Here is a 21,043-nt window from a genome sequence, read left to right as displayed (position 1 = left end):
AGTTGAGTTCATGATTTACGGATGTGAAAAGTGTCGACAGTTCCGGTAGCGCCCAACATCCTCCTTCTGCATGGCCATGTTTGTTCTTTATCTCTACTGTGCTCTTCCTATCGCTGGTGACATCAATGCGCGAAATGCGCTGGAAAACCATCATACCCCTAAAAGCTAGACAGTGAACGCAAGGAGAAACATAACCCCAGATCTCTCGACGGTAACGTAGAATAATAAAGTCGTTGTCGCTGACACGTGTCCCGGTCGTTGAAAGATGTTACATTTGATTTCGCTCCTGCCAGAGTCGCAACCAAATTCCTTGTGATATCATAGCTAGCAAAGAGGCTTTTGTTGTGAGTCGTATTCTGTGTCGAGGCTTAGGGTCGTAAATTGTGCGCCAACATCGTTTTTAAAGCGATAAAACCGTGTTTTTTTATTAGATATCAGTTACAAATCAACACAGTCAGTGGATGAGTGTCGGCAATGGTGTTATTTTTGTGTATTACAATTTGAAATAGTTGATCCAATTTAAGCGGTTCTTCATACGATTATAGGTGACAATGGTGTGATAATGAAATAATGGTGTTTTGTGACAAATAATAGAATAATGTGAAGGTTCTTTTCAAATGTATCGGTATTGTTGTCCTCCATACGAATTGCACGCGCCGCTAAACGGTTACAAGTCGATCATTAGCTAACAATGTGATCTGTCTATTTCAATTTCACACAAAATGGTTTTAGTCTGCTTGATAGGATTTTAATGTTTCGAACGAGAAAATAACTACACCGTATCAAATAAAAGTGCGCAAAAAAAGGTGCAGTGTTATCAAATAGTACCCTGTTCATGGTGGATCTTTTTCATTCCGACGTGGCAATGCAAGAAGTGTGTAGTTCTATAAATCACATGGGAGCTCAAATTAAATCGGAATCTCCGGCGATCGGTTCGCTACAAAGTGGTGCGGTGGTGGTAGTTGGAGGTGAAGCGGATATCGCCAACGGTCCCCAGCAAAGCGTCCACGTAGTCCATCCGCAGCAGCAGCTGCAGACGATCACCACCGGCGGAGGCGGCGGTGGCCAGCTGGTGATCGGCCGAAAGCAAGTGATCTGTGATAAAACTGTGCGTACGGCGGCTCAACTTTCCGTAGGAACACCGGCTGAGCTGGGACCGCAGGGTCCACAACAACAGCAGCAACAACCCCACCCCGATACATCCTATTGGATGCAAAACGAAAGCGGCTTTATCAACTCGCAACCCTCCATGGCGGAGTTTCTGACACATATCGACAGCGAAAGCCCTAAACTCATTTCGCAAGGTTACCCAATGGGCCCCAGTGATAGCTTGGAGTCCGTACCAGAGTACCCCTGGATGAAGGAGAAGAAAACTGCTCGGAAAGCAACAGCACAAGGTATGTCCTCCTTACACGAACACCCTTATTATATAGGAACAGCGTCGAATAGTGGTTGACCAACAATACTAGCAGCCATAATTGTAGACACCACAATTCCGGTTGAGTAGCTTTCGTTGTGTCCACTTCGTTGCTATGTTACTGAATGGTCTAACAATTCATAAAATGGCGAAAATTACCTCTGGATTACTGTCAAAACCATTTTACCTGGAATCATCATTCTCCCAAGCTTATTTTGTATTACAAAATGGGGGCTGTTTAACAAAAATTCTTTAGCACTCATAATCGGTATATAGACGAACTCGTCCTTCTTTTGAAAATAATACAGGTATAATTATTGCTACTCGACTTCTTATGACATATACGAATCTATACTCTTCCTAAGAACACCCTGAAGACTAAAAGGCTTATCTTATATAAGATAATGACATGCATTTACAAATCCTTAGAAATCAGTTTCAAAAATGATGGGATCATTAACTGTAAAGGTTATTTTGTATGACAAATAACATACACTTCCAAAACTTTCGAATTCGATTCTTAAATCGTACCAATCTATCGTTTAAAATTATTTCTGAAATTCTTTGTACAAGATTTGGTTACCTTCTTAGTGTAATGACATTCTTCGGACATATGCTTACCGTTACTACACTTCATGCGTAGGTGGAATTCAATTTTTCAACCGGCGTAACCGGCCTGCCGTGTTCCTCCTAGCAAGCACAGATAGATTGAAAAATGACGAAAAGTACCTGTTAGCTCAATTTTGCTAATAAACTGAAGATAATAGGAGTATTCTAGTCACACATAAAATTGCCAAAACTTAGGGCTATAAAAATGAAGATTTAACAAAAATACATCAACTTTCGTCAAGTTATACTATAGGTTTGATAAATATCAGTATATCTACTTAATTATTTTTTATGTATATTTGTTACTCGTAATGATCAGTAATAAAAACGGTTACAGTTTACAAGTTTTTGCAATAGTGGCTTTACAAAAGTTTACAATAGTTTGCAGAAAGTACTAGAGCGATCAAACGTAGAGTCGTCAATATGTAAAACAAAACATATAACTATTTCGAAAAACAGAATTCACAAATTAAGCTACATACTATCTTGAATTGAGGATCCTCGAACATTTGACGCATACAAAATGGTGTTACCGCTTTAACAAAATAAATTAGAACCGCATGCCTTCAGAGTATGTAGTGTTTAATGATTGTATAAAAGAGTTGAATCTTCAAAACACCGTATCTAACCACAAATTTACTTGATAATCTGGTTTTATATACGTCCATTATACAAGATTTCACAATGTTTGTATTTTATTTTCCTTCAGTTTAAACCACCGATCGGGTTTGTGCTTATGAAACTAGATTTGAACCGGCGTTCGAGAGTTTAACTTGTTGTCTTTGCTGATCTGGCTTACAACAAAACATGTTATATTAGTTATTAAACGTGATGTTGAAGTCCGCTGTTTCAAAGGTTTTAAAATCAAATGTTCCGTTCCTGGAAATCACAACTTCATGGAAAACATTACAAGATTTAATTGTTGTTTAAGGGGTAAAATTGAACAAAATAAAATTATATGTAACAGCTATTTTAATTTTTTTATTCTGTGATATTTTTTCTAAATTATACTTCAATCTAAAAATATACCTTATGCTCTACACCTTAAACCCTTTCTGACCCCTAATCCAGTTGTTATCGCTCAAAACAGTCTTTAAATTCGGGTTTCAGTTCGGTTTTTTTCTAAATTCATTCAAAGTACGTGACATGCCAAGATATGCTAGTCGTATACATCCGTAGGATAGTACACGTTGATTTTTTAATTGATTAGTATGGATAAAAAGTAATTCAAAATATTGTCGCAGTCCGGGTGGCTGGAAGAATCTGTGTAACCCCCATCCGTAACATCTTGGCATAGAAGGATTATAAGCATGCTTGAATTATCTTTGCTTTTTCCAAGGAAGTTCGGAATCACACCTGACCTTTTCCTCTTAGCACTTCTTTTATCCGTTAGTCTTCCATATTCAATCAATTTCAATTATTGTATGTTAATCCTTGTCTGTTGTCCCGCGCTATTAGTAGTAAATACATTAAATGTTATACGTCGTTGCTCGGTTGGGCGTCGTTACCTGGTTATTTATTAGGTACTGAGCAAGACTAGCAAGAATGCTGAAGTAGCATTAATCCGGCCTGGCCTTTCAAACTAAACTTAATAGTACTTCAAAATAATTCTTGAAATTGAACAACTATCAATGTAACAAAAGTATCTCAAATGATTCAAATATGCTTCAAGAAACGCTGATTGTTTCATTCATCGTAGGATGGTTCAGAATAACCCATTTCACCTGAAATTAGCATCTCTCACTACCAGTGGAGAAAATGAAATGAAAACAAACATTGACCATAGATTATCTTGCAAGGTTATGGCTAGCCTTCTGCGAGTGACTTCCATACGCTGCAAGGAAAATACACCACTTTATGCTGGTACCAACATAAATAGTAAATGGATGATTTGAGCTGCCAATCACCTACCCTGACAGGTTTTTCATTCTCTCTTCTATGGGATCTCTTCTAATACCCCAAACCCTGGCCAATAATTGCCTGTCTTTGTAATCTTCACATCATTCATTCCGACCTACACCCTAGTACTCTAAATTTATACTTCAAGTGAAGTTTCAAAGCTACATTCAAGACATTCAACTCTCTGTATTTGATACAGATGCTGGAACTGCTGCTCGCGGTCACTGTATGAAAAGCACATATGATTCCTGTCATGTCCAATAGCGTAGATAATATTTTATTAGATGTGTAATAGTTTTAATAGGCGCTGTTTACATGACATTACCCACCTTCACGCGTCATGGTTGAAACGGACCAGACGAAAGTTGTTGCTTCCGTCTTTACTTCCCTCGCAAGTAGCTTCGCTTTAGCTACTCCAATAGCGCCATCATCATAACCTTTTGTGTGAAAATGTTGTGGCCATGCCGATGCTGATGATTTACTACCTGCTTCCCCTATCCTTCTTTGGCGCTAATGCGTATCATCGATAGCTTCCGAACCAGAAGAAGGCTCTCGTGTTGAGCGAAACTCAGCATGTAGGACAACCCCCCGTCGTTCGGAAACACAACAGGAGGCGCAGTTAAAGTGTGAATAAACGTGTAAATGCCGCATGTTTTGTAGCAGAACCGGATGATTTGAGATATCACTTTCGGTTTGAAGCGATTGGGACTAGAGAAGCACGTGAAATATTTTTCTCGCCAGGAAGGATAACATGCCACTTAGTACAAATGAGATTGATTTTTTATTCTTCTATTCTAAATGATGAGAGCAATAAATGTTTTTCGGCATCTAGTATCCGTTTCAAATATGATGTACTACGACTTTCGAATTGATTGAACACTATTCACCAATATGCTTCAAATAATGTGTATTTTTGCATATGTTTTACATTTCAAGATGTTAAATTTTGTATAGTTTGACGGGATTGATTCACAATTTATTAAGATTTCATTTCTGTAAATTCGGAATTCGACATAAAAACCTCGTTCCATCGTCACGATCATTTTATTGTCACTTTACAGTTTTTGACAAAATCACAACAAAATAATAAAGTTTCTAAAATAATATATAAATGTCAGCAATTACTACGTGTGTATGCTACAGTTCAATAAACATGAGTTCACTAAATTTGTTGCACTTTCCTATGCTTTAGACCTTTGTAGGTTTTCTAGATATAGTACATCATGTACTGGAATTGGTTTCTACCTTTAAGAACGGCTTGTTTAAAGTGATAACACAAAAATAAAATAAAGCTGTTGTATCATCGTGTATTAGTCTAATCAAGCATGTTAAACTTGTGCAAGTGCAGACGAGCTATTTTTAACAGGGGATATTTGTGGAACCTTCCTACGTGACACTCCAAATGTAGCTTATATTTCAGTTATTGATAGCACTGGTTAAAATCATTCACTCAATCAATCAATATATAGATTAACAATATGTTTAACATTGAAAGTAAGCCTACCATACATGTATGCACATTTTGCTAATGTTGGTATGATATAGTCACATCGCCAATAAAAACAATCTCAAAACACATGGCATGAAGGTTTGAAAGATAGAAAATGCTTTCAATATGATCACTCATTGATCTTAAAACCTACAATAAAAACGTATCTGTTATGTTTTGAACGGAAAAAATACCAGTTTAAGGAACGATTTCGAAATCAAAATCATCATTCAATGACACTTGGTATAGAAAACAGGTTGTCAATAATTAGAATAATACCATACGTTTCGTTCAAAAGCTACATACTTTTTCCCTCATGATTTGTTTGCTATCAATGGTACCCTATTCAATTTTTTCCTTAATGTGGGTTGAAACTATATAACAGTCAACTCATGAAATATACTATCCGTGATTTCAATGCATTCTATATGTTGCATAAAATAGATAACTAACTGAGCTCTAATATCATCAAAATTGCACCCGAACTAAAAGAGATAAAAAGTAATAAATTTTACTAAGTTTCATACATTGTCACAATTTAAATTCATATGATGCTTATCAGATACGCATAATACGATCTACAAAATGCCTTAATGTCTTGTCATTTTCAAATTTGTCGTATGTTTTAGTACGAATGTAGGTGCATTTTTTATCTATGTGAATATACACGTAGAAAATATTTGCAAACCTCTGGTACCACATACCACAGAAGAAGGGTGCCAAAAACCGACAAAAACAATTCATTTCCGTCAATAAGGAAATCAATACGCGAATGCGCTCATCAATGAAGCTGGTCACGTGCTATGTATCAAAAATTTTGTTTCATGGCTTCTTCCTATATTGATCAACCATCTACGAGAGGAATACGTTAACCTACCTCATATGCCAACCGGAAGGGAATGGTCATGTGAAATCCGGGAATCTTTTTGTTTGTGTGAGGAAAAATTTGAATAAAACCACATTTATGTCTGTCGTCGCATTGCACACTTCAATCACGTAAAGGGAAAATACAAGCAATACGCAAACGTCCATCCGGCCTCTGTTCGCGGCCTTCACTGGGTCTGTTATTGTTGCTGCTGCGACAATTGGCCCGATTGTTACGAACTCATCACTCATCGGAAGATATAATCTACCTAACAATTGTATCTGACTTCAACCACGCGTCTCCATTCGATGATGAAGGTAGCATCTAAAAAAATCAGAACGTAAAGTAAAATTAAATCACCATTCCACAGCAAAGCATCACCTCGCTGAACACTTATTCCGGTACCGAGATAAGGCAGAATACTTGTAACGCTAGTGACACATGTTACTCACAGCGCCACGTACTCGCCAGACCTGTGACACATCTACGTCGCCCCGTATCCAACACGTCAATGTCAATGCCTGACACACTCATCCAAACGATGCACATTCTACGGGTTCTTTCGATCTTCCCTGAGATCGCCAAGAAGGAAGAACCGAAACCAACGGGAAACCTTGTGCCGGTCTCTAAGCCTCTTATTTGGCATCAGCATGATTAATGATTGTCTTCATTTAAAAATATACCGTCTGCTGGGCAACCTTTTCCTTTTTTTCTCTCTTCCGTTCAACCTGGATGTGCACTTTTGACGCGAACCGAGGTATTCTTCAATCTCATTCGGACGTTCTCCGCAACCTGCGGCGTCAATATAGACCACGCACAGTAGTACGCTGTATATTATTCTAACCGGCTTGGCTCGTATTGTAAAGAAATGCACCAAAATAATGCATTCAATTCTGGGAAACTCAAATAAAAACCGCAGGTGTCAATTGATGCACTTGTCTTCATAGATATTTTTATATTTAAATAACTGAACTTCCTCCATGCAAACAGTGCTATTATGTTTGCATTTATTTTTCATGTTCAGGACTTTACAATGAATGACCTAATCAAAATGCCGTAAAATCGAATATTGTCTAGAAACAGTTCAACAAAATTAATACGCAATTAACTGTATACTATCGTATATTCCAGAAAACATCCAGAAGCTAAGGAAGTGTGTTGCAACTAACCAAATAACTTACAGTTGACAGAAAAGTAATATTTCAGACATGCAAAATAATATTCTTCCATACTAGAAAGCTGTAAAGCCACAATGTTAGCTAATTGGCTACTTGCACATTTCCTGTAACACGTATTGCAGGAGTCCCTCACAATGTACTCTTTCTTCCCAACAGATCCACATGTTTTACATTCAAACTCGTATCGGGTGTTGTCTTATAATCAGCGATGATTTTATCATTCCGTAAAATCATGTTATTTCATTACATTTCTCAATACAAATACTTGTAAACTATTGAATATAATTTCTATTGTACCTTATAAAATAAAAATAACATAGCTCAGCTTAAGTAACCATTTTCTACATTCGATTCGTTTACCAATATTCAAATTCTTCCCACTCCCTTTCCAACATTAAAGGACATTCTGGTTACGATGTTTGGTTTCAAGAATTTTACACACTTTAAATAAATCTATAAGACTCGCCAGCACGACCGTAACGTGAAGTTGGATGAAAAAACGCCAAGTTCATAACAGAATCAGGAAAGGTCGACCAAAAGCTGGGCTACGGGGTAAGGTGAAACGGGATGAGGTTACTGTGAGCAGCCGAACCGGCAAAAAACCAACTCAAGCTCATGACAGGAAAGGCAAATGGAAAAAATGTCGGCTTTGAAGACAGGAATGTTCTCTCATGACAAATGAAGTAAAATAACAGGTTGCATAAAGAATGATGATTTCTAAGCTACACACATACAACTGGCAGAAAATGTGTGCATGTGACGGCCTCCATACACATGCCATTTATTAATTTTTTACGTTCGTTTGTCCTCTCGCAACTGCGTTTCTGTGAACTTGAGCGTTTGAGAAGTATCTACCCCCAATGTACCCCTTCAACACATCGCAACTTGCGATCGGCGATGCTTTCAACAGCCATTGGACTGGTACAAGTTTCATTCTGTGGAGTGAAAGACAGCGAAAAAGACCCGCTTGACCGCAAAAACTTGCTTCCGAGAGGTGATTTTTCACATGCACGGCATTTAATTCATCATAATAGGCTTCAGCATATCATCTGCTGAGCGGAACTCTGCTACCACTCTCTGAAATAATGTTTTTAAACATGAAATAATTGCGGCCGTTGGTCAGTTTTCTTAGTACCGGAGGAAGTTTAGCACAAAAAGGCATCTAACATGAAATCGTCTTGAGAGATTTTCTGGTGCCTTGTAGAATCCATTTTTCAGGTCTGTTGGTACTCCACATTGACACGAAGTCCCTGTGCCAAACGTGATACAGACACACACGCGAAGCAAGTAATAAGCATGGAGACCTGCACGTGATCAACAGGCGGCATGTTAACCAAAGCAAAACTAAGGCATGATGGAAACCAACAACCCACCGGCGTTTACAACAGCATTTTGGGGTTTTTCTTGGACGACGAGTTCTGTGGCCTCAAGCTTCGACAAACATCGGTCCTGTCGGCTAACTCAAAAGCACGAAACCATACATTTCAATCCGCTCCATCCACCTCGGCCAGTTCTTTCTCATCCATTCCAAGCCACACCAAACGTAAAGGCATGAAATAGTTCTTCCACATACCGAACGTGTAATTGGGCATGTGACTTTAGAAAACTAGAACCCGCGGAAACTGAACGCATAGAATCAGCGGATGAGCAGAAACAAAACGAAAACAATTTGTCTTCCAGTACTACCGAGCTATAACGAAAAAGGTAACAACTGACTGGCTCTATTTAACTAGATTAATGATACTCTGAACTTCAACGCCTAGCCGCCTTCCGACATGATGTGTTCCCATTTCGCTGAACCCTTGTATCGTCCGGAAAAATGAATCCATTTCCATCGTCCGTAGCGAAGGCGATGTTCGATGGAGTGGATGTAACCGCAACCACCGACATTATCTCTCCGACCTATGCTGTATTCACGGCAGTGGCCAAAAGAAAACGCTAACCTCTACACCATCAGATCAACAAGAACACTTATCTTTTGCCCGGGATACCCTATTCTAAAGCATATTGACGGTGATGAAGCCCAAGTAATGGATAAAAATTATGCTCGTAAAGTCCAGTACCGAATAACCTGCGCCATGGGAGTGTGAATTCATCTACGAGACGTACGATTCATTGCTTAGAAACAAAAAGTTTTACAATTATGTTTAACATGCAAAATACAAACCATTAACATACATTTATCCACATCAGATCGAGTGCGTCACGAGAACAGCGTTGTGAAGCATTAAGTTAAATGTTCCTTGCCTATCCTACGTACACTGGAATGCTAAAAAAATGAACCTCTGATGGTGGTGCGTTATGCAAACTTCGCTCCAGCTAGACGTGAAGCCTCAGAATCGCCACTTCTTGCGGTTGACATTGTAATTTTATGACTACTATAAATTATATTGTCGTCATCATCGCTCTGTTCGCTCGGTTTAGCATTTTTTAAATTTCCGTGCCTACGGTGGTTGATGCGGTTGCTGTTCATCTTGGACAACCCACCCTTCGCTACAGTTGCTATTCTGCTTTCTCCTAGAACTCGGTTCGTCGGCACAAAAAGTCGCAAGATTCAAAACCGCGAAGCCGTGGCAAAACCAACGGCACACCCTTCGGAGGGAAGTTCTTCCAGAAGTTGTAGGAAATGGATACTCTCCCAACTGGCTATGGCAGGAAAAAGTGAGTGTTTATCAAATAAATACACATGAATAACAAGAATATAACCGTACACCCCACGTGGCAGGAAATTCCTTCCACGAGCGACCACTCCCTGTTCAGGACGCGTGCTATCCGGATCAGGATAAGAGGATTGCCTAGACGCGAAGAAAACAGCGGGAAGTACCTTCCAATTTTGCTCGATATCGGACGAAAGCGTCGAAAAAGAAGTGGAAGAAGCAGAAGAAAAATGTACCATGATGTGCTAATCTGCTTAAAAATATTATGTTATCATTCCGTATGGCCATGGCCATGGCTCGATGCTAGTGCTGTGGGAGGATTTGTATCGTCCGATTGCTGTCGCAGTATTAAATGGGGTGGATCAAAGGTTCACCGTGCGAAGTCGACAGGTCAAGCAATCATTTGTCTCCCACAGTGGACCGTTTTCTCGGGGGATCAATAAAATCACCACAGTTAAACGGTTTGAAATTTGATAAGGTTGTGTTTTTATTAAGGGATAATAGTCTCTCCGCAGTGCGAAACTCCCCGTCCCGCTCCTCACGGGTGCGCTGATCGTAACAAAATGCTTACAAACAAACCTGCCTCACACAAGCGTCGATGAGGGCGCCAGGGCTTCCTAGACATTGGCAGGAGGCGCCGTCATCACCATCGCACCATCGGGGCACCCCAGTACCTCCCAGAGACTGTGGCCTGAATACGTCTGCCTGCGGTGTAGCCGAATCGGAGCAACGAACGAAATGTTTTGAATGAGTTTGATTAACGATCTAACATGATTCTTGTTCTGCTTGTTCCCTCGCACGGCTTTTCTTTCTACGGAGGATCACAAGTGAGCAAGCGGCTCGAGTCCTTTGCACCGACGGCGCCCTTTTCTTTAGGGAACGCTCGGGGGGGTGTTCGCCAGTACTGATGAATTACCTAACATTTTTTGTTTTATTTTTTTTAAGGGACTTAGACACCTTAGCACTTGCTGAGGCGCGCTTCATACCCTCTCACAGACGGTTGAAGTAAAAGTTCAGTTCCAATGCACATCTTCCTACAATTTACCTAGCCGGACAAGGTATAAACTGCATGGTTTGCTTGCTGGAAGCTAGACGAAATAAAACGTAGGAAAGATAAACACTTTTCAATCCCACCACTAGCGCCGTCGGCACAAACCGTACAACAAACGAGTCAAAGCGCAAGGCAACAGCATAGGCGTGAAAATTAAAATTCACCTCGGTTGATTATAGCCTCTATTAGTGGTAGCTTAAGTCATAAAACCGTGCATGATTGGCATAACAAAAATTAGGCAAGGAATGAAGAGAGGCCACAAGTGCTTAATCAATTATACACACTAACACTCGCTAGGGTTGCCTTGGCGTAGAAACAAATGGCCTGGGTCAAAAAACAATATTCATTGGGGATTTTGCATTCCGTCGCCATATGTTGATGAGCAGATGTTTCCTGGTCCTGCATGGCTGCTTACTCTTTCGAGACCGTCTCATGTGTAATTTTAATAACTCACGGTGAAAAAACGTATGTCTTTACCTTTTCGTACTGCACCTTTCTTGATTTTGTCGTTAAATTGGGTGAAATTTTTGAGAGGAATTGTTTAATCCAATAACCGCTCTTTAAAAGCAGATGTACACCATCTTGAACGATTACACGGACTGCGAAAAATGCTCCCTTCATATCTTTGGTCGCACTTTTGACGAGGGTTTCCATCAATCCGACATTAATTGCTTGCAAAACCAACGAAAGGTATGCTGGCAGATTACCACAAAAAAGTGAACGACGTCGACTTAAGAAACCGCTTTCACTACCGCCCAGCGCGAGCGGCTTCCAAACAAATGGACTCTTATCGTACACCCTCAAATAACAATTCCCTTGCTTTTCCCTTCTGTTTTTTATAACCGACGCTCCTACCATTGCTGGCAGCATTGAGTCGCTAAGTATTTTAAACTGTCGTATAACGGCAGCGATAAGATTTTATTTTATAAATGCCAAGAATGTTCCTTTTGCTAAAGGAAAGTGGAGTGATTTTTTTTCATGGATCTAAATAGAATTATGTTAAATTTTTCTCAAGCAGTGTAGTTTAAGCAACTTATCAAAGCAATAAAAGTAATAACTCAACACATTTAGTTTTGAACCAAATTTTATAATCATCACTGCAAAAATATGCTTTACTACACAAGCAAAGGATGCTTTGAAGTTGGTTAATAAAATAAGTTTTAGAAATAGGTTTGTTTAAACCTGTGTTTGGATGATATATAATTATTCGTTCAGATAGTTTGTAACATTGGGGACGTCTTACTGAAATGTAAATGAAAATTTACTTTATCGTGCATTTTTCGTACATTTTCGTTTTAAATGGTAAAGCAAACTATACCTAGGACTTAAGCATTCACAACATCACGGTCTTTCTCAATCATTTGTGTGTGTGTGATCGGTTTTTTTTTTCAACATTTCCGGATGCTCTAATTTTGTGCCCTGCGGAGAGAGAAGTATCCCTACCAACCGTGGCGGGCGGATGATGAGACGAAGAACATAGTACGGGGAACGAACAAAAATCCCATTTTCCCCGGAAACGACCACGCGCGTCGACCACGGATTCTCATCGTCATTCTTCCGTTCGCCTTATCCTACTATTTCGCATTTCTGGCCGCACCCAATAGCGTTCCAGGGCTCCACAAAACATTTCCACGAAACCCTCCCAATGCCCGGCGATTTCCTTTCACGCGTAGTCACTTCCTCTGCCATAGCGGGAGAGACAGCCATCGTTCAATGGTCTGTAAGCCGCGTTTTAAAAATATTCACGAACGGAACCGACCACCGAAGGAGTTCTACTTATCTTAAAGACACCATTGGAAACATTGAGAACTAAGCTTACCCTCTTAGGCAAGCCAGTTTTCAAAACTGATATTAATTATCAGAAATATAAAATTGATGTTAAATTTGCTAAATGTAAAAGGTCTTCAAGCATAATTTATACAATTATGATTAATTCAAGCAAAGGACACAAGCTGTTCTTAACCAACAATAAATTATAAAATATTAACATTTTAAGCAATCCTGCATAAATATTTTAAGCACATTACTATTTTAGGCATATTAATCCGGTGGCCTCATTGCAGAACAATATTTTGAAAATTTCTTTTTTTTGTCTGTCACTGTCATACCGCTATTTTTCCATACCACGATTTGATTCTCCTTCGACTATTGGCGTTTATTTAGCATATTAAAGATATTAAACGCAGTCCTGTAATTGTTTTTGCAATCGGTTGAATTTATTCTTCCCGCTGGTGCTGGTGGTACTGGCTAGCAACCGCATTTTTACGACGGTTGACAAACATTTTCTCCCATGCGAATGCACCGAGGAGGGGTTTTCCATGCATTATTTCCTCTGGTAGAGAAAGCAAACGAAATGAAGCAATACCAACGAAGGAACAAAAAACACCCGAGGTACAGAAACGACTGTTTTCCCCTCAGAGATCATGTGCGGGCACCGTGGTGGAAAGGAAACAACAGCAACAGAAATTAAATGACTTTTAAAAATAGAGGAAAATCTTTTCCGAATCACTTTCACGCCGCTACCCCCGGGGGCAACCACCGTGCCCAAGTCCGGAAAAAGGACAAGAACTTTTAAGCCACCAGATAGCAGAAAGGAAACATACTTTTTATTTAAAATTTATGCATCTGTGTTGCCCTTAAACATTTGCCTTCCGGTCACCACACGGTCATAGCAGCTCCTTGCAATTCGAGGAGGAGTTTCTTGGGGACACAAGCGGATTAAAAAATAACACGCCGGTTGCGGCCGGGACTCGGGGTCGGCGTTAGATCTCATCCTTTTCTATCCGTTTCACCCTACACAAAATGACTTGTAAGTGTTTGAGTGTAATTTCATATTATCTGAATGACTTGAATCTGTTTTGATTGTGTTGCGCATTCTAAAAGTTCGTCTATTCCTTCATCGTTGTTGAACGGCTCTACAAATTCAACCACTTTGCCGTTTTCCCTTTCATTACACGACTACTGGGAAGTTTGACAAATTGCATGTCACCACCGGTCAGATCTTCGGTCTGACTTTCTTCCATGCGGGGGTTATCGAATTGCCGAACACGATGTCTGCGCAACGATGTCTGATCTACTAATGCCGAATCTCAGTGGCCAAATGTTTTTCCATCAAACACTCACTCTCTCAACTATTTTCCGGCGTGGTCCATAAGCTAGGGGCCCAATCACTGTGACATCGTCCTCCTTCCACCACAGGTGTCAGCTTGTGTTGTCCGGCCTCGTGGTGTCCTCTTCCTTTCTAAAAACAAAAACAGACATCCTCCTCATCGAGCCCCGACGTGAGACACACATACGTAAAGGCAGCGATGCACATTCGTAAACGTTTTTGCGCTTCACACCACCCGAGTCCTATGCAGACCGAAGGGGGATCAATTGTTTACAATTGACATGTGATGATCAATCAATCATTTTAGAAAAACGATTTCCATCCACCGTTACGAACCGTGTGCTACTGTGTGCCACCGTGTTCCACGCCGTCATCTGATGACAGTCGGTGTTTGGGTGTTTATGTATGCGTATTCCGTGAATGTTACTTACCGTCACAGACTGACAGTCTTTCAGGACGGGATTGCTGTTGGCGAATCACTGTCGCAACAAACAGTTTTGCTTTTTTTTACCTTTTCTTGCTCATGCTCCACAATGTATTTTTCAAGACGAACTGCTCCTGCCTTCCAACTGACATCGCATCTTCACACATACGTAAAGATCCTGCATGTTCCTCCGTCGAAGCATAAAAATATCGACAGCATGTAGTACCAGGGTAAACGTAAGAAATGTTCTTTCTACCCAAGTATCGATTCATCTTCTTCACCATTTCGTAAAGGTTCGCTAGATGCGAACGCTATCATACCACCGCTTCAGGATACTGATCAGATAATGATTGATTTTAAAATAAGCCGATAAATCTTACGCTACCGCTTGTCAGATAAGTATATGACCCTTAAAAACGGTAGTGTTACAATTTGCCAAGATTACCGTTCCTCTCCGTGAAGGGAATGCCGAACTTTTTGTAATCGTTATAAAATTCACATATCTATGACAGTCGGCTCAGGTCAAGCACGGCCACAGAACTTTCCTTCCATTTTCTGGTAATTGTAACTTACCCTCGCCCAAAGTGTGACACAACACAAAGATTTAGGAAAAACAATCAAAGTCAACATTTACAATCATAGTCAATTCAATCGGTCAATTGGTATCTGAGTTAAGGGCTGCAAATAACAAACAAGTAATCCATGAATTTTAATAGGTATTCTAAGTCATGCATATAAAAACAACAGAATAATTTATTTATGATCCTTTCAGTAAAATTGTACTACAGTAGCTCCTATTCATGATGCACAACTCCTCAAGCGCTGAAGTATAAGGAGAACACCATTATGAAACAATTCGAATAAAAAATCTCATATCATGCAACACAACTCACATTGTATTGGTTCATTTACTACTACATATTACAGTTTTGGCAATCTCCTACGAATTCAATCGAAAAAACATTAATACTCTACAAATGCATTTCCAAGCATCTAATTTCGTCATTCTAGTCTTAATAAGAATATATGATTATATTCTAAGTTTAAACCACTGCTTGATGCTGCGTTCCTCCACAGAACATTATTTCGTTCCTGATGATATTTTGGTTCGAAGGTTACATCAGGATGGTAAAGCATGATATTCAGGAAAAAACTTACTTCTCCGCATGGGCAGATGGAAAGCAGCATCTCCTTTCAAAACGCTCCCTAAGGAAGTTTCGGTACTTTTTGCGGCACTACCGCTCCTGCAATGATCATGACTCATTTACTCCGATTTGTGGTCGCTACTGGTTCTCCATCTTTTCACATTGCCCTGTTTCTAGCGAACTGAGCTACAGAAACGATGTTGAGCGATGATTTCAGCAGACCCAATGATAGCGCACAAATTCCTAAAGGTTCGACTCCCCATCGGCAGAAGATAAAGAGATAGTACACGAGTAGACAACATCAACAGCAAAGTCCACATGAAACTTTCTTTTTATCAAGAGCGTTAGGGTTTTGCTACGACTACAACGTACGTCAGAAAACGGTAGGATTCATCTCCATTTTATGCTTGTTTCTGTCCGATTCCGTGTCACAATTGGGCCGATGTGTATGCTCTATACCCAGCAGCTATCTGAAAATCCGCAAAGTCATTCGAATAGATTCAGAAGCGACAGACACCAGACTTCTCATATTTGTGATCAATGAAACTTCCGACATATTTACATGGTCATTCGCGGCCGTGTGTTTGTTTGTTTTGATTGAACTCCCTGCTGAACTAAGGGATTGACTCACATAACGCAAGGTGCCAACTCATAATACACAGTCATTGTGCCACAGTTAAATAAAGACCATTGCTTGACGATATGAAAATATTACGCTGTCAGCAAAAGCAGAATATCTTCATATCTGTTTCCCTGCGTGATGGTTTGCATATTTTTTATCCTTCCAGTAACTGTACCAAAAACAAAAACTCCACATCGTCGCTGTTCGAGCTGGAGATATGAATACTGCGTGTGTCCTTTTATTATCGTATAATTAACCAAAAATCTGTAATTAGATCACAAAATTAAAAGTTTTCTCAATGCACATAAAGTATTAATTTTCTAATATTTTTTCGTTTATAAATCTTTTAAAACCCCATAAATGATTTTATCAGTTTGCAATTAGAAACTAAACACTAAAAAAAAATCGTATTGTTGAAATACTCGGAAAGTTTGTTAAAAAAGCTATTCGCCGTACAGGCAACACCTTGCTCTTCGCTGGCGTAACGATTGTCTTCAGGCTTACAAGACTTGTTCAATAAAGCATTATGTTGAAATGACAAAATTACAAAGATCGGAAACTCATCAGGGATGCAATATTCAAATAGCACATGTCCAGCAGATATTCACGTTCAGCGTGCTATGTTGGAGGATAGTAAAAATCTTGAAAGCATCCCGGTAACTTTTCTCGTCAAATACTACGAAATGGCTTTAATGCTCGGTCGGAAATTGACAATTGGGTTTTACTGACCAACACTAAAACTGGAAACCGCTACACCGCATGATTCGCATCCCGGACTCTGTTCAGTCATCAAAACTCTCCAGTAGCGTTAGGGGCAGCGCCAAGGGAAATAACCCTTGAGGTCGAGCGGGGAAAATCAAATTACAATAAAATATCAATTACCATTGAATAATAAATTATCACTCGCCACTGTTGTTGCCACCGTTTAACAATAGCGGCTTCCGTAACCCGGGGGTACATTTTCCCAAAAGTGCGCTTATGCTCCCCTTGCTATTACCCTTTGCTCCTGCTTCCTCCAGTGTGTGTTACGTGCGTCGCGTGAAAATGGCGAAAATCGATTAACGCACTTTCCCTTTAACGATCGCCGCAAACCTCCCCGATGACCAACGTAGTCAGCTTCTCGGCATCGGAAACTTTGGAAGCGGTTTTCCCAAGCAAATATCGATAAGTAGATTCCTGACCCTACACACTCTTGGCTATGACTTAGATTTTTCTATCAAATCAAAAAAGTATACTCTCATGCATTGCAGTTATTTATGTACTTCTTGTTTTACCCTTTGTTTGTCTTCCCTGCAGCCGAATTTGTCGCCGAAAATGGATTGCCGCGACGATTACGGACAGCGTACACCAACACACAGTTGTTGGAACTAGAGAAAGAGTTCCACTTCAACAAGTATCTTTGCCGACCGCGGAGAATCGAAATTGCTGCGAGTCTGGACCTAACCGAGCGTCAGGTAAAAAATAAACAATTTCTCGCGTCATTATTGTAACCGTTTTTGTTCTCCACCGTTATACGCACGGGTTACTGGGTTTAATGTCACCAGCGGTTTCCCAACATAATAATTACCGCCATCGCCAAGCAACACCAACTGTCCATTACATGCCTATTTTTCCTTTCTATTCCATTTGTGCGGTTTGTTTCTCCAACACTGGCCAATGCTGTCTATGGATGGATGAACGTAACAGGTGAAAGTGTGGTTTCAAAACCGACGCATGAAACATAAGCGTCAGACGCTTTCCAAAACGGATGACGATGAGTCAGGAAAAGACGATCTTAAAGGTAGGAGAAGCTATTTCCCCATAATCTTTCTGTTTGATTTTCCCTTTCATATGACTCTGCTCCTTTTTGTACGTTTGTTTTACAGATTCCAACTCGAAAAAATCATGTCAAGGATGTGAATTACCCTCGGATGACATACCGGACTCGACTTCTAGTTCGCGGGGGATGAACAACAGCACCCCGAATGCCGGTAAGTCGTCGTGGCGCAAAACACATTGCCAACCAGCGAAATCGATGGGCAGCTTCCCTGAACTTTCTCCTGACACTTTACCAACAGCGATGACTCCGAACTCAACCGTCGAACTTGGCACACCGACCGGCGGAGGTGGGGGTAGCTCTAGTGGCGGTAGTGCTGGTGGCCCCAACACGGTCAGTGCTGATTCCAGCGTTGCCTCAACTGGCAGTCTAGAGGACGAGGAAGAGATTCATGCCAAAGTGAAGAAAAAATCCGACGTAAGATCTAAAATCCGAACTCGGTTCGAAAACCATTCCTTCAAAATTCAAACGCTACCTTTGCAGGGACAATCTATCAAGAAGGAAACGGTCAGTTCATCCAAGATGATCAGTAGCCATCCGTTCAAGAATTATGAAGGAGTTGGGTACCACCCCAAGAAAGATAGCGGATCCACCACGGGACCACCGGCGGTGCCCCCGACGCCCATACCACATAGTCCTGTGGCATCGTCGGCCATCTCGCCGAGCAGCAACGGAAACATCAACAATAACTCGATGAACAGTAACAACAACAATAACCTTCAAGCGTACTACAATCAGCCTGGTCCGTACGGAGTCATCAAGCAGAAACTGCCCCATGGCCCACTGAGTCACGAAGGTGCATCGCCAACTCCAACAGGACCCGCGACAGGTGGTGGCATGTACTATGGTGGAAAATCTGTAGAATACCTCGGTAAGGCTGACCCCAATGTGCACTATCAGGCAGCCTATCAGCATCATCAAAAGACAATTATACCACCTGGACCAGTGGCAGGTGGTACGCAACATGCGCTCAACGCAGGCTATCCGGGAACGCACAAGGGAGAATTTGGTCCATCGCCTGGAATGAAGAGTTTTAACAACAAGCCGCTCTTGCAAGATCCAGCTGCAAAGCTGCAGCAACAGCAACAGCACCAGCAACCCGTACTACACGAAGCGCCATTCCACCATCAGAATCAGCTGTACTATAATAACTGTGAAACAGGTCTCAACAGCGCCGGCCAATATGGGACCACTGGACAACATTACTATCCTAACGACTACGATCCCCAACACGAGTTCGGAGGAGGAGGCACTGGGGGAGGTGGAGTAGGAGGAGGTTACTATGACCCCACCAAACCAGGAGTCGGTGCCCAGGGCCACTACTACGAGGGAATGGGATCGTATCACAATGGATCGATACCCGTTGTGGGGGGGGCAGGTGGCAATATGGATTATCAGGGCAACAACGCTGCCTACATGGGCACCATGGGTGCAGTAGTGCCGACAGGCATCGCCAATGAAGGCTGCGACACCTATTCCTTTCACCAAGCGTCGCCGAGTGCTGGTGCGTACTACGAGCAGCACAACCACCACCAGCAGCATCACGATCATCATCAGCAGCATCATCACCACCAACAGCAATCACATCAACAGTTGCATCCTTTTCACCAACAACAACAGCATCACGCCGGCGAGCCACACGTGTTTCCCACGCCTGGTAATACCTGATGTTGTAGCAATAGCAGAGTTTATTTCTATAAAGAGCACGGTAGACAAAGCGTAACCGCTAGTGCAATCGTGAATGACGCTGGTCTCTCGTGTATCGTCTATATCCGGGCCAAGCGTAATCTGTGCCTAGTTTAGGTTTTGTAAACTAGTAAAAGTTGTATTTTGTTGACCCTTTTCCATTATAAATGGTTGCGGTTTTGCGAAAACCAACGGGAACTGCATGATGCGGAGAATTAGACTAGTCTACTTAAGCGAAAAGTTAACGTTCATATCATTGACATGTTTTATGTTTCTTCTTCCCTATCATTAATACGAAGAAGAATCACGATTTCCAATATTATGCCTCTCGCAAAAGTTCATTTATCTGAATTTATTTATTATTTTACATCTAAAAGATTTAATTTAGAACAACTTGCCTTTTAAAACAATTTCAAAAATTAAAATGCTTTCGTTCGATGCTTTCAAAGCGCCAAGCTAGAGGACGCTAGCGGTAAACCATAATTTTCCCGGTTCATTCCCGGTTCGCCCTCTAGCGGAACCGGAACGCAACCAATGTGGTTAATTTTGAAATTTGAATTTGCCGCGACGGCAACGGATTTTCATTTGCGCTGATACAACAAAAGAAAATTTATGATTCTCAAAAAGTCCGATCACAAGAGAAAAACCCGTGCAAACGGACATTTCAACCGCTAATATCTGTATATAATCTGTTTATCTGTAATGGGCTAATGTATTGGGTTTTTATTTTTTTCCAGGTAATACCGGAGTGCAGATATGTACCGCTAGTGCTGCAGGCACAGTCAACTTGGACAACTCAAATTCGTCATCGGACTTCAACTTTCTTAGCAATTTAGCGAACGATTTTGCACCAGAATACTATCAGTTAAGTTAATTTTTAATCAAACTAACATAATCGTTGATCGCATTTGTTTCAAAATAAGAAAGTAAGGAGAATCACCGTGAATTATGAATTCATTTAAACACACGGAGCGCCGCTGGAAGGCAATTAAATACTATAGTTATTTCATGAAAGTGTTATCAATTGAATCCGTATCGTTTGTACCTACTTCTAATGTATCAAGCCATGTAATACC

The 21,043-nt window shown here is 40.7% G+C and overlaps 1 protein-coding gene across 1 annotated transcript; it reads left to right on the top strand.

Annotated features, from left to right (window-relative positions):
- Positions 1-865: 865 nt before the first annotated feature.
- On the top strand, positions 866-20,841 carry LOC131285076 (homeotic protein proboscipedia). Its single transcript, XM_058313935.1, has 6 exons — positions 866-1,397; positions 17,762-17,919; positions 18,152-18,245; positions 18,331-18,698; positions 18,765-19,938; positions 20,705-20,841. Exons 1-6 carry the CDS (start codon positions 866-868, stop codon positions 20,839-20,841), a joined length of 2,463 nt encoding a protein of 820 aa, XP_058169918.1.
- The last annotated feature ends 202 nt before the right edge of the window (positions 20,842-21,043 follow it).

This window comes from Anopheles ziemanni, chromosome 3 (assembly GCF_943734765.1).
Source record: "Anopheles ziemanni chromosome 3, idAnoZiCoDA_A2_x.2, whole genome shotgun sequence".
NCBI classification, from domain to species: domain Eukaryota; kingdom Metazoa; phylum Arthropoda; class Insecta; order Diptera; family Culicidae; genus Anopheles; species Anopheles ziemanni.
This window is presented reverse-complemented; position numbering and strand designations above follow the sequence as displayed.